The sequence below is a fragment of the Pyricularia oryzae genome, chromosome 1 (genome assembly GCF_000002495.2).
Source record: "Pyricularia oryzae 70-15 chromosome 1, whole genome shotgun sequence".
Classification (NCBI taxonomy): Eukaryota; Fungi; Ascomycota; class Sordariomycetes; order Magnaporthales; family Pyriculariaceae; genus Pyricularia; species Pyricularia oryzae.
The window spans coordinates 2,692,302-2,710,315 of NC_017844.1; the positions used below are offsets into that span (position 1 = coordinate 2,692,302).

Here is an 18,014-nt window from a genome sequence, read left to right on the forward strand (position 1 = left end):
GCCTTGACTGGAACACCTGTTGTATATTATTCAATGGCCTGGGCAGCGTCTAACCGACGCCGAATGCAGTAGTACTGCACCCCGTCCCATAGATGTTGAGTTCCATTGGCCCTAGGGGCTTCTGAGGCGTACCAAAGAACCCTGACATCTTCATCACTAATGCCAAGTACAATGCGTACTGTACACAGTGGGTTTGCGGGGAGTCAATAGCAGACTTGACGTCACTCTGCGTTCCACAAGACTCACAAACGAAACAAAAGCAGCTGGAAGCGATGTGAGCTGTGATCAATTTTAAGAGTGATATTCACAGATTCAACAAGGAAAACTCGGATGAAAAGAACGTGTTTAAAACCACTGAGGTTATATGTCTTGGGGTAACAAGGTGGTTACAACTTAGTCCAGATACTCCAGCCCTGACAGATTTCTTTGCTACACATGTGGGTAAGGTTGTGAAAAAAAAATCCACCTCCATGATTCGCCACAACTCGGTACAATAGCAACAATTTCTTGCACTCATGACCCACCAGGCTGCTATCGTTCGCTTATCGGGTTGGGCAGACAGCCTGTGCTCTGAAAATTTCAGGAATTTGACCCCTCCATCCTCCCGGAAGCGAGTGAAATAATTCCCCCACCTGCAACACGTCAATACTGGGAAGGGTTCCATCCATTCAACCGTAACCCTCCCATCCTTTCCTTTTCCTGCCGTTTTCTTTTTTATTTCTTTGTGTCCAATTTTCGATTCTGGCTCCATCTAGGAAAGATTCCAGATAGTTTCGAGCACTTTTCTTGGACCCTTTTCAATCAAGCATAATCATCAAAAATGGTGTCTTCGTCCAAGGAAAAGAGACTCGCCAAGAAGGCCGCCGAGGGCAAGGAGCCCAAGAAGACGGTTGCCTCTCGCTCCAAGGCGGGGTCCAAGGCCGGCTCTAAGGTCGCTAGCGCCACCGGCTCCGTCAACGGCGATGAGCCCGAACTCGATGCCAATGGAAACCCCATCGTGAGCGACGAGCCCGCGACAGGCAGCGACAAGGCCGACGAGGTCAAGCGCCTGGCAGACCAGATGGACAAACATGGCTTGTCCGACAGAGTCACCACTGGTGTCCTGGCCTCCCTCGAACAGAGCAAGGATGTCAAGATTACCAGCGCCAGTCTGGTGTTCCACGGTCGCGTCCTCATCACCGACACCACTCTCGAGCTCAACTTTGGTCGCCGGTACGGCCTCTTGGGTGAGAACGGATGCGGCAAGTCTACCATACTCAAGGCCATCGCCGCGCGCGAGTACCCCATCCCGGAGCATGTCGATATCTACCTTCTCAACGAGGGTGCACCACCAAGTGAGCTGGGCGCACTCGAGTGGGTTGTGACAGAGGCCGAGAACGAGCTGAAGCGTCTTGACGCGCTGGCCGAGAAGCTGTTGGAGGAGGAGGGCCCCGAGAGCCCCGTCCTCATGGACCTTTACGAGGTAAGCCATAAAAACCCATCGTTTGCCTTCTCACCCTCGGCCCGCCTATGACGTCGATAGTAAATGGCCGATTGTCGACGAACATTCATGTACTCAAGATTAGTGGCTGACGTGTTTTCTTCCAACAGCACATGGACAAGATGGACCCTTCCACCTTCTCAACCCGTGCATCCCTTATTCTTACCGGTCTCGGCTTCAACAAGCAAACCATCCACAAGAAGACAAAGGACATGTCCGGTGGCTGGAGGATGCGTGTTGCTCTGGGCAAGGCCTTGTTCGTCCGACCTTCGCTCCTGCTTCTCGATGATCCTACCGCACATTTGGATTTGGAGGCCTGTGTGTGGCTTGAGGAGTACCTCAAGAAGTGGGACAGGACACTTGTGCTCGTTTCGCACTCGATGGACTTTTTGAACGGTGTCTGCACCAACATGATCGACATGCGCATGAGGCAGTTGATCTACTACGGTGGTAACTACGACTCGTACATGAAGACGAGGTCGGAGCAGGAAACCAACCAGATGAAGGCCTACCACAAGCAGCAGGAGGAAATTGTTCACATCAAGAAGTTCATCGCCAGTGCCGGTACATACGCCAACTTGGTCAGGCAGGCCAAGTCCAGGCAGAAGATTCTGGACAAGATGGAGGCCGATGGCTTCATCCAGCCCGTCCACCAGGACAAGGTATTCACTTTCCGTTTCGCCGATGTTGAGAAGCTGCCCCCTCCAGTCCTGTCATTCGACAACGTCTCTTTTGCCTACTCGGGCGAGGCAAAGGATGATCTCTACAAGAACCTCGACCTCGGTTTCGACATGGACTCGAGGACAGCACTGGTGGGCCCCAACGGTGTCGGCAAGTCCACCCTCCTGCGCCTCATGACGGGCAAGCTTTCTCCCCGTGAAGGTGCCGTTACCAGGCACACGCACTTGAAGATGGGCCTGTACTCGCAGCACTCGGCCGAGCAGCTCGACCTGACCAAGTCAGCCCTCGACTTTGTGCGTGACAAGTACTCCTCCAAGTCCCAGGACTACCAGTACTGGCGCCAGCAGCTCGGCCGCTACGGTCTTACGGGTGAGGCTCAGACTTCCCTGATCGGTACATTGTCCGACGGCCAGAAGAGCAGAATCGTGTTTGCGCTGTTGGCCATCGAGAGCCCCAACATGTTGCTTTTGGACGAGCCCACAAACGGTCTGGATATCCCAACGATCGACAGTTTGGCCGATGCCATCAACGCCTTTAGCGGTGGTGTTATTGTCGTCAGTCACGATTTCAGGTAAGCTACATGTTTCTGCCGTTGCATAATACCTTTGTTTGGTATGGACGGAACACTAACAATATTGATTTCCCACCTTAGGTTGCTTGACAAGATTGCGAAGCAGATTTTGGTGTGCGAGAACAAGACCATCAAGCCTTGGGACGGCACGATAGGCGAGTACAAGAACTACCTTCGTAAGAAGATGTTGGCGGCAGGTGCTGTGTAATGGGTTTGTTGTAACTCGACTATCTTTTCTTTTATTCCCGTGTCTCTTGTCTGTTGCGTCAAGAGCTCAAAAGTGCTTTTTGGCTGCCTTTCCTTCTTCTTTCGCATGGGCAGGGATGGTTCTTTTGTTTTATGAGCCCTACGAAGGAAATGTTACTTTTTTTTTTATGTCTGCCACATAGATTGGGTCGTCTGATAGAAATGATGACCATCCCCTGCTTTCGATATTACGAAGTAGGATTAAAATCCTGAACCATCGTCATTCGGTTGTAAAAAGTTTGCAGAACGCGGTAAATGAGAATGTGCAAAATATTAAGTTTGGCATAAATGTTCTGTTTTGGACGATTCATCACCCCAATTGGAAGCTCGTCCAGGCGTCCAGGCGAAACCAAACCTTAGCCGGGCAATAATAGCCCCGCCCAACCCGGCCGCACAAGCATGACAATTATTTCCGACGACGCAAAGACGAGTTCGGACAGATGAATGCATTTCCGCAAAACTTGATGCAATGACAGGGCAATCTGAGAGAATGCACATACGACGAAATGATGGGGAAGTAACCACCTTTCAAAGCGAAGCCAATTGTGACATTTTCACAAAATTCTCAAGATGTTATTATCTCGACGGTTTTTTGTGTCTCAGAAAATATTATGACTGATGTCAAAGTTGCTGTATGCAAGTTTTTGCTTGGTCAAACCGGGAACTCGCGATAATTCCGAGGGTTGAATTTTTGAGTGGGAAGCCACAGCCGCAAGTGCCAGGGGGCAGCATGGTTACGGTGTGGGATTGGACGGTCTGGTGTGGGCCTAGGCTCGCCAAGGGGAGGGTGTGGAGGTGTGCACTCAGTCAAGTTGAAAACACCAACGGCACAGCGGGTGATACACAGATCAGCATCGAGCAAAAAGCATCAGACCAGCAGACCGGTTTTTGCACAATCGGCATGAGAGTCGAATAAAAAACAGATAAAACCCCTGTCAAATGAATCTGATATACTGTGTCCAAGAAATAATAGCTGAACCTTGAGGCTGCTGTCTGACTCTTGATCACTCTCTCCACAGCTAGGGAAAAAGAATTACTGCGTTGCTACGTACATATGTTGGTCAGAGTGTCTTTTCTCCGAGCTTCGTAGTTTCCTCGACGTGATTCTATCGTGCGTGGTGGTGATGGCTTGATTACTGACAGTGGGCGGGCGGTATTGCCGGGTAGCGGATAGCGGGTCTTATTCTCTAGGCTTGTCTAGGGTGGGATTATCCTGCCATGTTGACAGGGATCCTTTGCCGTTTCTGGGGTGGTGCTGCTAGGTTTTGATGGATGCGTTGACACTGTGGATGGATCACCTCTCTCGCGAGAGGTGAGCAGGTGGCAGAGAAGCAGAGGAACGGCTGCAGATTTGGGGGGAAATCGGGACAGCAGAGAGTGGCCAAATCCAGGTAGCAATAATTAGATAATTGATTTTGATGGATCTAACCGTGAACAACAAAACACCTTCTCATCAACCATCTTGTCGCCTTCAAGATTACAATTATTGACTCGACACCGCATCAACAAAGCCATTCTGCACTCGACATCTTGGATCTATCGCGAGATCAGCCACACTATCTTCAGCTGTCTGTCCATCGCCACTGCGTCGCCGGGTTGCTTGTCTGTGCTCGGTGATGCATCGAGTACAGCAATTCATCACAGGAACTCTTTGAGGTCCCAGATCTCCTTGGAATGAAAAAAAAACACACCTTGTTACAAAGATCCGCTTAGGCCTTAAATCGCGCTTCTAAAATTCTCCCCCCGCGTCGCCGCCCTCCCGAATCTCCAAAGCGACCAACGAGGAGAAGGGCTAGCTAGATTACGAAGTTACCGACAACGGGATCGCGACCGAAATCCCCGGTAGTGCCCAGACTCGCGCTCTGCTGACCCCCATTATCGCCAAAATACCATTTCCTTGGTTTTCCTTTCCTCTTTGTGAATTATAAGCAAAACAAAAACTACAAGTCGGGAATCACCATTTACGCGTCTACTGCCATCGCCTCCGCAAAACCCCGGAATTCCTCGGCACCATCTCTAGGAACCGCGCGCGCAACAGGGGGCAAAAAGTTACAAGCTGCGAAATTCCCACACGCCGTCGCAAAACGTCGATTGAGCCCACACAAGCAAAGCTCAAGTTCCCAAACAGCCACAAAGCTAAAAAAGAGAGGGAAGCGAGTCACAAAAAAAGAAGCAAACACAGAGAACAAGAATCGCAAGACAAAACAAAATTCGCGCGAGCCAGTACCGATGGGTTGCATGTGGAGATAAATAGGACTTTTTGATACATTGTTGTTGTGAGGGTATCGAGGGCAGGTCTGAGACCCTCGATTGCCTTGCCCCCGGGGTAGAAAGATAAAAAGACAAGCAAACAAACAAACCGGGGAAAAGACACGGGCGTGCAAAGGAAAGCAATCAGCCAGGCAATCAAAAGCCCGGGCAGAAATGGAACCGTCCAAATTTCATTCGACGGTGCTGGCCCGTCCGCCTGGCATGTATGATGAGGATGATGATCACAGACGGCGCCAACGCGACATTTTGAATCCACCAGCGCCCAGCCAGACCGGTCCAGGTTCTGGTGGCTCTTCCTCTGCTGGCGGTCCACGTCCCCCTTTCAGCCTCCGGTCACCAACACAATCCGAATTCCATCATCAATCATCGCAGCATCACTATTCCGCATCGTCGGCGGCGTCCGGCCCGCAATCGACCTACAACGGCGCCAATAACGGCGTGCCACAGTCGCACTCTCACTCGCGCTCAAACTCGCATTCGCGACACTCGTCCTCCTCGGTCCTCCACAGCCCTTACCAACAAGCATCTACAGCTTCAAGACCTGCACATGCCCTTGATTTGCACCGGTCGCCTCAAACATCGGGTCTGCAGGCGCCACAGCGATCGCCAGGACTCCACGCGCCGTCGGTATACTACTCCCAAGAATCCCGCGAGCATCATCCTCCGCCACCCAAGCCAATCGACAAACCCGCGTCGAGCGGCAGGAGTTTTTACGATCCTCTAACCGACACGACGACAACTTCGACCTCGGACCGGGAGAGAAGGACCTCGGATGCTGGAAGCTCATGGCACAACGCGACGACGAACGCGGTGTCGACTCCGACTGTAAGCAAAATTTCCACCTGCACCCGTACCATCCCGGCCTCATTTTTTTTTCTGGAGCACCCATTGCCTACCTTTCTACCTTCGTCCCTCAGCTTCCCCACCCGCTCCCAGCAGCCGATCAAATTCCATAAAGCTTCAAGTCAGCTGTTATCTAGCGTTACGTGCACTGTCGTGCACGCTATCGCAAAAGCTGCAATCAAAACCTGCCATGATTGATTGCTTTTTGGGTTTGGGACAATGGTCCAACGCGACCAACGGCACTTTCCACGGTGTCGATGCAACCAACTCGTCACCATCAACTTAAACCCATCAAACTCATCAACTATTTGTCGACCTGCATCATGATCACGCATTCATTTCAAACGCCCAAATTCGTCCAAGGGAGCCTTTTGTCGTTAACATTGTCATCTTTTCCGTCCACAGCATCGTGACGCGTACAACAGTTACTCTAAGCCGGCTGCAAACCCAAGTCCATACTACGGCAACGGAAAGTACACATCACCTTCGGCCTCAATTTATCCACCACGAAGCCCAGCTTCACACCCGCAATCAGTGGCTACTGCCGCTGCTGAACCAATAAGCCCCCCGACCCGGCCGCCCCGGATGGCGACGCCGAATATATTGAATCCGACGACGACGAGTTCAATGGCTGCAATGTCGCAAGCAGAGTCGCCAGCCCAAAAGGCTGCAGTTCCTGCTGCGGTAAGTTGTCGAAACTCTCCAATTGCATGTGACCATCGGGTCAATCTGACACAAAGCTGACATTTTCTACCCAACAAAGACACCAAGTCGTGCTGCTGAGCTCATGTCCTTCTCCAACATCCTGTCCAGTTCCGAGCCTGCACCAAAACCCAGGCCGAGATCACCCGTACTAGCCGAAACACCCAATAAGCAACCCGAACCCGAACCAGAGCGGGAGCCTACAAAGGAACCCTCGAAAGAACCCTCGAAAGAACCCTCAAAAGAACCTTCGAAAGAACCATCACCTCCGCCAGCGGACATGGATGAGACGAGCGATTCACCCGCCTGCCCTGAAAAGCCCGCCGAGGTTGATGCCGAGACCGAGCCTGATGCGGAAATACATGACGATGTTGACACCGTCGATGGCCTCGAAGAGTCTGAAAAGCCAGAACCACCGATCAAGCGCGAGAAGAGTGCCAAGGTCGAAAAAGCACCTAGGCGGCCAAGGGTTGTCGAAAAAGAAAAGAAGGAGCGGGTAACCAAGGCACCTAGGAAGTCGGCAGGGGCAAAGGGTCGTGCGTCTGAGGTCAAGGCGGAGTCGACTCCGAAGCAGTCCCGCCGCTCATCTGGCAAGCAAGAGGCCTTGAGTTCATCGCGTGTGCCTGCCAAGCGACAAGCCAATGGCTTGACTAAACAGAAGGCCCAGGCTCTTGAGCAGGAAAAGGCCGTCGTCGCTGAGATGGAGCAACTTGAAGAAGAGGCTTTGGACGAATCTGAGGCCAGGGCAGAGTTGCGAGCTTTCAAGAAGCGCAAGCTCAATCGCCAGAAGGCCCTGGAGACTACAGATCTGTCAGTAGCGACGGAGCTGCTCCCCTCACTTAAGGATGAGGCTATCAACAGACATCACAGACGACATGACTTCAGTGCGGAAATGGTGCTGAAGTTGGGTGTCCACGTCGCCCTTGGTAGGCTTCGATTTGGTGACCACAACTACGACGCTGCCCTCAAGGAGGTCCGTGAGCAGGAGCTATTCGCCGAAAAGGAGCGCAAGAAGGACATGCAACGGAAGAGGCGGCGTGAGAAGTCCATGGCCGTCACCATTGAGCAAAAGGAAGCGGCGCTCGCCAAGGCTCATGCTACTGAGGACAAGCTGGAACGCCAGAAGCTTCTCCGCGAGGCTGAGCGGGCCAACAAGAAGGCCCAGCAGACTAAGCTTATCTTGCAGAAGGGCATCAAGGGCCCCGCACGCAATATCATGCCAATGGATGTGAACCTCGAGGGAGGAAGCATGGCTACGTTCTCGGCTGACAGCATGGAACCTGGCAAGGGCAAAGGTAAAGGTCGTGCCGGCAACAGGCCCAAGAAGTCCAAGGAGCAAAAGCAGGCCGAGAAGGAGGCTGCCGAGGCGGCTCAGGCTGCTTTGGATGCCGGTCAGGAGCTGCCATCCAAAGAAGAGAACCCGAAGATCCGCATCAAGGTCAACAAGGGGAAGCTTTCGAAGGACAAGGATAGAGACGTCGATGTCGACACTATCGATGGTGACAACACAGAGATCAAGGATACAGAAGAGCCCCCACCAAAGAAGAAGGGCAAAGTCGTCGAAGAGGTTAAGGACACCCTCGAAACTCGATTCCAGTCCAAGGGTTATAACCAGATATACGACCAGATTTGGCGTGACATGGCTCGAAAGGATGTCAGCAAGGTCTACAGGCTCGCCACGGACTCCTACTACACCAAAGCGTCGAATCTCAAGAAGACGGCGATTCTTGCAGCCAAGGAGGCAAAGCGTTGGCAGCTGCGCACCAACAAGGGCATGAAAGATCTCCAGGCCCGTGGCAAGCGTGTCATGCGTGACATGATGACATTCTGGAAGCGCAACGAGCGTGAAGAGCGCGATCTCCGAAAGGCTGCAGAGCGCCAAGAGCTTGAGAACGCCCGCAAGGAGGAAGCGGACCGCGAAGCTGCAAGACAGAAGAGAAAGCTCAACTTCCTTATCTCCCAGACTGAGCTGTACTCTCACTTTATCGGGAAGAAGATCAAGACCGACGAGGTTGAGCGCAGTACCGATCGTCCCGAGGTGGCTGCCGAGGAGCAGAAGAACAAGCCGGCAGGAGAGAACGCACTTACCGTCAAGGAGCCCACGGGTCCTGTGGGAGCCAAGGTCACGAACTTTGAGAATTTGGACTTTGATGCTGAAGACGATGAGACTCTGCAGGCCGCAGCCATGGCGAACGCACAAAATGCCATCGCAGAGGCTCAAAGAAAGGCACGCAACTTCAACAACGACGATGAGCCTGACGAGGATGGCGAGATGAACTTCCAGAACCCGACTGGTCTCGGTGATGTTGAGATTGAGCAGCCTAAGCTCCTCACTGCTACCCTCAAGGAATACCAGCTCAAGGGTCTCAACTGGCTTGTCAACCTTTACGAACAAGGCATCAACGGTATTCTGGCAGATGAAATGGGTCTCGGAAAAACAATCCAGTCCATCTCCGTCATGGCGTATCTCGCAGAGCACCACGATATCTGGGGTCCGTTCCTTGTTGTTGCTCCGGCATCGACGTTGCACAACTGGGAGCAGGAGATCAAGCGTTTCGTGCCTGACCTCAAAATTGTTCCATACTGGGGATCGGCATCCGACAGAAAGATTTTGCGTAAATTCTGGGACCGCAAGCACTCGACTTACAAGCGTGATGCACAGTTCCATGTCGCCATTACTTCATACCAGATGGTAGTTTCTGACGTTGCTTACTTCCAGAAGATGAAGTGGCAGTACATGATTCTGGATGAAGCTCAAGCCATCAAGAGTTCCCAAAGTTCACGATGGAAGTGTCTTCTGAGTTTCCACTGCCGAAACCGACTGCTCCTGACGGGAACTCCTATCCAGAACAACATGCAGGAACTTTGGGCTCTGCTCCATTTCATCATGCCGTCCTTGTTCGACAGCCACGAAGAGTTTAGCGATTGGTTCTCCAAGGATATTGAATCTCACGCGCAAAGCAACAGCAAGCTCAACGAGGACCAGCTCAAACGTCTACACATGATTTTAAAGCCTTTCATGTTGCGACGTGTCAAGAAGCATGTGCAGAAGGAGCTCGGTGACAAGATCGAGCTTGACGTCTACTGTGACCTCACATACAGGCAACGTGCATACTATGCCAACCTACGGAACCAGATCAGCATTATGGATCTGATAGAAAAGGCGACCCTCGGCGACGACAACGATTCGGGAACGCTTATGAATCTCGTCATGCAGTTCCGAAAGGTTTGCAACCACCCTGACCTTTTCGAGCGTGCAGACACCAGCTCGCCTCTAGCGTTGGTCAGGTTTGCCGAGACAGGGTCGTTTGCCCGCGAGGGTAACGACGTTACTGTTGGCTATACAACAAGAAGTGTAGTGGAATACATTCTGCCGCGTCTTCTTTGGCGTGACGGGGGCCGTCTCACAAAGGCTGGAAGCGATAACCCATCGGCAGGGTTCAGAAGTCGTTATTTGGGAGAGATGATGAACATCTGGTCTTCCACGAACATTCGCGAGAGCGTAGACGGTACCGACAACTTCTCATTCTTGCGGTTTGCTGACACCAGCATAGCAGAGGCTGAGAAGGTCGGCAAGACTGACCTGTTTGCTCGTGCTTCTGAGCTTGCTCAACGACGGAACCGCCTGGCCAATATGCATGTTTCCTATGACGATGACGAGGAGGACAACTTCACTCCAGCTCATGCACTTTTCCTCATCCGGCAAAGGCAGGATAGGACGGCCCTCTCGGAGATCACATCCGAAGGTGCACTGCAAAACCTAATGAACGTATCGCATGTCATGTATGAAGATGCCAACCTGCCGCGGATGGATCAGGCTGCCCGCCCGGGTGCATCTGCTCCCCCGATCGAGGTGGTTTGCCACACTTCCAGCACTCAGATCGAGCGCGATCGCGTCTTGTTCAACGTGCCAATGCGCAAGGCACTGTTCGGCCCCAACCTTGACGAACAAAAGGAGTTTGTGTTGCAAAAAGTCCCGGTTGAGCAGCTGCCCCCGGCACCACTGCTTCCCAAGCCAGACAACGAGAGGCAACGTTTCACTAGCATTACGGTTCCTTCGATGCGCCAGTTCATTACTAATTCAGGCAAGCTGGCCAAGTTGGATGAGCTGCTGTTCAAACTCAAGGCCGGCGGGCATCGTGTCCTGCTCTACTTCCAAATGACGAGGATGATTGATCTCATGGAGGAGTATCTCACTTACCGCAACTGGAAGTACTGCCGTCTGGACGGTTCCACCAAATTTGAGGACCGTCGTGATACTGTACACGATTTCCAGACGAATCCTTCAATTTTTGTTTTCCTTCTTTCCACTCGTGCCGGTGGTCTGGGAATCAACTTGACATCGGCAGATACCGTCATCTTTTACGATTCTGATTGGAACCCTACCATCGACTCGCAAGCCATGGACCGAGCCCATCGTCTCGGACAGACAAGGCAGGTTACTGTGTACCGTCTCATCACACGTGGAACAATCGAAGAGCGGATACGGAAGCGTGCCATGCAAAAGGAAGAGGTGCAGCGCGTGGTCATTACCGGAGGCGCAGGTGCCAGCTCAGGAGTCGATTTCTCTGGCCGTAGGGCGCCGGAGAACCGCAACCGCGACATTGCTATGTGGCTTGCAGACGACGATCAGGCCGAACTCATCGAGAGGCGCGAGCGCGAGCTGCTCGAGAGCGGCGAGTTGGACAAGGTCGCAAAGAAGCGCGGTGGTGGCAAGCGCAAGAAGGTTGCCAAAGACATGGGCGATGGCGGAGGCGTCAGCCTCGACGAGATGTATCACGAAGGTAAGAAAGCACTGATTCACTTGGTCTTTTCATCCACTTGCAACATTGCCAAGTTACGGAGGGATTCGTACATTATCATAAAGACGACACAGACATGCTGACAAGTCTTCTTGCCTACAGGTGAAGGAAACTTTGACGACAACAAGCTCTCTGGAGCAGCGACGCCTAACGTTCCGGACTCAACCGACGCCAAGCCTGGTAAGAAAAAGAAGGCCACGGGCAAGAAAGCCAAGACTACGAAGCAGCGATTAGCAATTGCGGATGGGCAGATGGATATGTAAAAACAACAGAAAAGTCAATCGGGATTGCTCTCTTTTCTTTTCTCCTCTAATAGATGGGATCATGGCTGCCTCTTCTAGCCTTTTTTCATTTTCTCTCTTTTACTTTGTCTTCAAGTACTATTTTTTTTCTTGGGCCCAAGGAGATCCACGAGGGAGTTGGGAACTGGCTTGCTTTACCTAAGATGTCTTATTATTGCATATACACACCGAAAGCTTCTTTTTTTTTCTTTTCTCCTCTATTCTATTTGGGAACTAGCAAGTTTCTCTTTCACATTTTGGTCTGCTGATTACCTGGTCTATGGCATATCGATGCCCGGCTCATGTCATTTGGGCGGTCTTGGGGAAAAGTTTGGGTCTTTGGGTGTGAAGCACTGTTGGAGGGTGGGTTTGTTCATTTATGACGATGCTCTACAACGGGAACCGTTGATTTTCCTTCCGACTTTTACTAGGCTGGTGAATACGGGGTCGGATAGACTGTTTGTAATTGCAAAACACCGAAGATTAAATCTCAATACTTTCCCTGTTGAAATTATTGTTTAGGTTCGTTCATTGGTTTGACATTGGGAATCAAGTTGGGCTTGGAGGGCTCGCATTTCTTTGAACTCAAGAGCGAATAGGAGCCGTGTAGAATGCCCAGTCACAGTTGCGGCAGTCGATGATTCATTCAATCTCAACCTTCGTCGTATGATGAGAGTGAGAAGACCGCTACCGTTTCTATTGTCCAAGTTCGACGCCGTATATGAAGTCAGCCCAGGCAAAGAAAAGATCATCACGCCAGTGGTGAATAGAGTCTACGTCGCGAGTTGATTTATATCGGTAAAATGGGGGTGGGGGCTTAGTACAACAAACAAATGACCGACAATGAGGATATGACGACCAGATCGACCTCACCACAAGGCTTGAAACAATGGAAAGGCACACCAAAGATGACGATGATTGGCAGGCTGACGTCAACCACTTGTGACGAATCGCCCGACGAAGACCACGGGCGAGGTTTTGACGGATCTCGGCTCACACGGCGCCGGGATGGAACATTCTGTATTACAACACAAATTTATTGGTATCGAGCACAGGTAAGGAGCTCGTCGCATGTACGTAAAGCTTCCGACATTGCTGCCTTGCCCACCAACGGGTGTGTCATGAAAAGTCGCCGCAGTCAAGAAAAAATTAGTATGCTGCACTGCTCAGCAAGTTAAACTGGCTACCCCGAGAGCCAGAATGGTGGTGGAATCATTATAATTTATAGCTACTTTGTACTTTCTGGTGCGTCGCTTGTGTTCTGCGAAACAGAAAAAAAAAAAAAAAAAAAAAAGGAGTCTCGGGGAAAGATAGGCCGGTGGAGGGTAAGAAACAACTGGGGTTCGTGTAAGACAAGCCAAGACAATACTGAGCAGACAAGCAAATCTTGGAAGCTTCGCCGCAGTCATGTGTAGGTCATAGAAGCAGTTCTTGGTGGCGGGCTGAGCCTTTGCTGGGGTTGGAGGGCTGTTATTTTGCCCATTGCGGCCGGGCTGATTGGAATGGATCTGCCTCGACAAAGTGTAACAAGGTGACACAATAGCTACGATATGCCTTGTGAGGATGGATAGCAGAGTAATATGCACTGATTGACAAAATGACATTTAAAAACCATCATCTCAAACGGAATATTTAAGAGAGATGGACTCCTGTGTCTTGAATATGATTGTCGTCCCGGTGTGAATCATTTCATCCTCTCTCGACGACAGTGTAACAAAATTCCGAGACCGATAGACGCATCCAAGACTCGACGACTCTCACGTCATCGACGAAAACTTGCGACACTCAACCAATTCACAGGAAGGAAGAGGCACAACAAAACCTCGCAATGCGCAAAACAGCAATGATGGTATGGAGAGGAACATATGAGGCCTGGGACGAGGTCTTGTACGGTGTCGGCAAAGCATACTATAAACTGAGGCGACCAAGTCGGTAATCCTACAAAAACGCACACAAGAAAAACCCGAACATCTGGCGAACGACGACGGAACGAGAAACGATTGCGGTCCATAATAAGTTATGGGGTTAGGGGTGAGGCCGACACTACCTATATTAGTTTCGGTTGTAAACCTGCATTGCCCGCGCTACCAACACCCGGCCGGCGGGTCGAGGAAAAAACAAACAAACTGGAGCCGCGACAGGAACCCCTAGCGAGCTGGCGAAATGACCAACACTTTACAAGATTAGCAGAGGGCTGTAAGGAAGCAAGGAACAAGATTAAGAAAAACGCCGGCAAATTTCCATCAATGTCACGCCAAAAGCCCAAGCTAGCGCTAGAGTGCACTTTACAGTAAACCTTTTATGCACATATTCCTTTTCACTCTGAACTCGTTCGGTAGTCAATATGATAAAACACCAATGCAGCTGATCATGATGATCACAATAGTGGTTTATGTTTTAATTTTGAGCATAACCAGCCTTGCCAGCCACATATGCATGCAGTATCGTTAAACAATATTTCATTGGCTTAGTTTTGTGCATCGATTGATGCGATTCGCACACAGTACACTCTGCGATAAACGAACCATAAAAGGTAGGTCACATTTATCGCATTTTTAGCATTTTTTCTTACCCGCCGAGCCCTCCACACCATCCTGGCTTGATCCCCTATTTTCAGGGGCGGCAGCATGTCAGGAATTCCAGGAACGAACGGCCCGGCGGCCACGAGCAACAAACAGTGCGGTGGGTCCTAACTAATGTGGGCTAGCGCTTGGGAACTTTCTAGCTGGTTGGTCCAAGGATTTCTGAGTTTGACATTTCTTTACTTCGTAATTTGTTTTGCTGTGCTGTGCACCAACGAGATCAGCCAGTCATTTTACTCATCCTTGAAATGGCCAATTTTGTTGATGTTTCTTTCTTATTTTTTTGTCCCATTCTTGTTCACATCCCTCCCCGGTAACTGAGCAAAGAATCAAGCTCTTTGCACGATCTCTTGGACTCCTTCGAAAATCCGTCACGGCTCCGGGGTAGCAAACTCTTGACAGCTCTTAACCTTTCCTGACCTTGTTCCATTTTTTTCTTTCGGTCTGGTAGAGAGATAAAAACATCGTGAAATTCTAGACCTGCACTGTGCCACGGGCAGCTTGGCGAGATGACAATACGGGGCCGACCCCGCTTATCAGGTGTCATGCTGTGCTGAGGTACTCCTTGCCTCCTGAACAACTGGCTGTTGACGCCCGCAGAACGGGGCAATGGGGCGAAGTACCGTTCAAAAGGGACAATATTAGCCAGATGTCGCCCCATCAGCGATCAAATTTCACGCTAGACCAGGGTAGTATTTCCCCTTCCAGATTCTCGACCGGGCTGATGCCCGTTCAGTTAAAGACGCGGCGGCGCAATCCAGGCAGCCACCACTTATTGATTTCTCATTCTTGGACCTTTCTTTTCTTTTCCCATCGCCAAGTAGACAAGAAACGGGAGCCCTTCTTTCAGGATAGCTCGGCGTAATCGATCGATTTCCTGTCCTTTTGTTCCTCCTTTTGCAATTCTTAATATCCAAATTTTAATCAGTACACTCGCTCAACTTGTCTAGCTACCACCGTCGCTCTTTTTTTAGCCTCACTCGCCATCTCCATATCGCGCCCTGCGCTTAACTCTTGGCTTTCCATCAGACCTGTTTCGCATTTTCAGGGCCAAGCCGGAAGCAAAAAGTCAAGAACAAAACCCCCCAGCTGCCTTGACTCCGTTGCCCCTTTGGAAAGAATAGAAGATCTTCGGCGCTCCCCAAGACTTTTTTACTCCATACCAAGCACACCAAGAATTCAAACTACAGCATACCAACGAGCAAACAGCCTCGATCTAATATAACAGACTTCAAGATGGGCTTCACCAAGAGCTCTCTAATCTCGGCCGCCTTGCTGGCGAGCCAGGCCTCGGCCACCCTGCAGCCCATCGTTAAGGAGGGCAACAAGTTCTTCTACGAGAACGGCACCCAGTTTTACATGAAGGGTATTGCATACCAGCAGGCTGTCGGCGCCGCCGGTGCCGCTACCACACAAAAAACTTTCGTCGACCCGTTGGCGGACGAGAAGGCCTGCAAGCGTGACATTCCCAACTTGCAAAAGGCTGGTACCAACACGATCCGTGTTTACCAGATTGACCCTACCGCCAACCACGATGCCTGCATGAAGATGCTCGATGATGCTGGCATCTATGTCATCGCCGATCTTGGAGAGCCCTCTACCTCGATCGACCGTGAGAACCCAGAGTGGAACACCAAGCTCTACGACCGCTACAAGGCCGTCGTCGACGTGCTTGCAAAGTACACCAACACGATCGGTTTCTTCTCGGGTAACGAGGTCACAAACCAGGCGAACAACACCATGGCCTCTGCCTACGTCAAGGCCGCAACCCGTGACACCAAGAAGTACATCAAGCAAAAGGGTTACAGATGGATGGGTGTCGGTTACGCCACCAACGACGACAAGGATATCCGCGATCCTCTTGCCGCCTACTTCAACTGTGGCGACCAGGATGCGGCCATCGACTACTGGGGATACAACATTTACTCTTGGTGCGGTGACAGCGACTTCACCAAGTCGCAGTACGACCAGCACATCAAGAACTTTGCAAGCTACTCCGTCCCCGTTTTCCTGGCCGAGTACGGCTGCATTGACGGTATTGGCGGTGCTGAAGGCCGCAAGTGGACCGAGACCACCGCCCTCTACTCGGACAGGATGACCGGAACCTTCTCTGGTGGTATTGTTTACATGTACTTCCAGGAGGACAACGACTACGGTATGTTTGACCTGAGTATTCTCCTGCATTTACTTCATTTTCTTACCTCCACGATACTGACTGGTGACTCTTGTTGTAGGTCTGTTCAAGGCTAGCGCCAACGGCGGTGGCAGCACCATGAAGAACTTTGACGCCCTCGTCAACGTTATGAAGGATGTAAACCCCAAGACCATCGAGAAGAGCTCATTCACCTCGAACAACAAGCCCCTCGACTGCCCCGGAATTCAGTCGAACTGGCTTGCCGCCTCAGCCCTGCCTCCCACTCCCGACCAGGCCGTCTGCGAGTGCATGACCAAGTCTGCCACGTGTGCGCCCTCCAGCAGCTTGTCCGAGAAGGACTACGGCGAGATCTTCAGCTTCATCTGCGGCGCCGGCGACTCTTGCAAGGGCATCAACGGAAACGCTACCACCGGCCAGTACGGCGCTTTCCACGGCTGCGACTCCAAGTCCAAGCTCACCTACGCCCTGGACCAGTACTACAAGTCGCAGCGCAACTCCGCTACCGCCTGCGACTTCAAGGGCAAGGCCACCGTCGTCACCCCGCAGCAGGCCGCCTCGACCTGCTCTTCGCTCCTCTCGGCTGCCACCGCCGCCGCCGACAAGGCCAACGCTGGCGCCGGCTCCGGCTCCGACACGTCCAAGAACGCTGCGTCGTCCTTCAGGGCTCCGGGCGGTCTCGCCCAGATGGCTCTCGGCATGTACGTCGCCGCTGCTGTTGGTGTTGGTGCGACCATGTTCATGCTGTAAAAGTGGTGATTGGAATTTCGTTGGTTGGCATAATCTTTCTTTCTTAACCTCTCCTTTGTTTTGGATTCTTGCACTTGATACGCCTATCGTGCATTGGCATTGGTTGTAATGGAAACTTCTAGAGAACAATAGGTCAATGTGACATTCTGACAGTTTAAAAAAAAGTTGGATTGTGTTTGAGATTGGCATTTATAGATGAAATCACGCTTTCTCATTTCAATATGCTTCTCTTATTTGTGAATGCCGGGCTTTGAAACAAAAGCAATGGTAAGAGCAAATGCTATTCGTCTTTGCCGTCGCTTGGCCTTTAACCCGTTTCTCATGCCGACACGTATCCGTGATCTCATTGATATTATTTGAGCTTTGAGCGGTCAGGGTTAAGTTGACGCCTTTTTTGCTGAGCCTGCTGGATCGGTGGCATTTGGTCCGGATCGGGACCTTTTGGTCGGGGCGGCGGCGGCGGCGAGAGCTATAGGAGCAGTCTCGGCAGCGGTAGCAGGTGTGGTGGCGCCGGCGCTAGTACTGGTACTGGTACTGTTACTAGTCTCAGGGGGCGCAAAACGCATCTTCTCAAGGAGGCCAACCCTCCGGGCCCAAGGGGCCAAGTTACTTGAACGATTCCATTAGAATAGGACAAATGTCCCCAAATCGGG

The 18,014-nt window shown here is 51.5% G+C and overlaps 3 protein-coding genes across 3 annotated transcripts; all 3 read left to right on the forward strand.

Moving 5' to 3' along the window:
• Nucleotides 1–669: 669 nt before the first annotated feature.
• On the forward strand, nucleotides 670–3,267 carry MGG_11862 (ABC transporter ATP-binding protein ARB1). Its single transcript, XM_003709444.1, has 3 exons — nucleotides 670–1,462; nucleotides 1,591–2,732; nucleotides 2,814–3,267. Exons 1-3 carry the CDS (start codon nucleotides 821–823, stop codon nucleotides 2,938–2,940), a joined length of 1,911 nt encoding a protein of 636 aa, XP_003709492.1. The 5' UTR covers nucleotides 670–820; the 3' UTR covers nucleotides 2,941–3,267.
• A 1,074-nt stretch (nucleotides 3,268–4,341) lies between these two features.
• On the forward strand, nucleotides 4,342–12,425 carry MGG_06776 (DNA helicase INO80). Its single transcript, XM_003709445.1, has 4 exons — nucleotides 4,342–6,074; nucleotides 6,498–6,776; nucleotides 6,856–11,578; nucleotides 11,699–12,425. The coding sequence occupies exons 1-4, from the start codon at nucleotides 5,403–5,405 to the stop codon at nucleotides 11,857–11,859; spliced, it is 5,835 nt and encodes a 1,944-aa protein (XP_003709493.1). The 5' UTR covers nucleotides 4,342–5,402; the 3' UTR covers nucleotides 11,860–12,425.
• Nucleotides 12,426–15,210: 2,785 nt separating this feature from the next.
• Nucleotides 15,211–17,651, forward strand: MGG_11861 (1,3-beta-glucanosyltransferase gel4). The gene is made up of 2 exons (XM_003709446.1): nucleotides 15,211–16,614; nucleotides 16,694–17,651. The coding sequence occupies exons 1-2, from the start codon at nucleotides 15,696–15,698 to the stop codon at nucleotides 17,359–17,361; spliced, it is 1,587 nt and encodes a 528-aa protein (XP_003709494.1). The 5' UTR covers nucleotides 15,211–15,695; the 3' UTR covers nucleotides 17,362–17,651.
• Nucleotides 17,652–18,014: the final 363 nt, after the last annotated feature.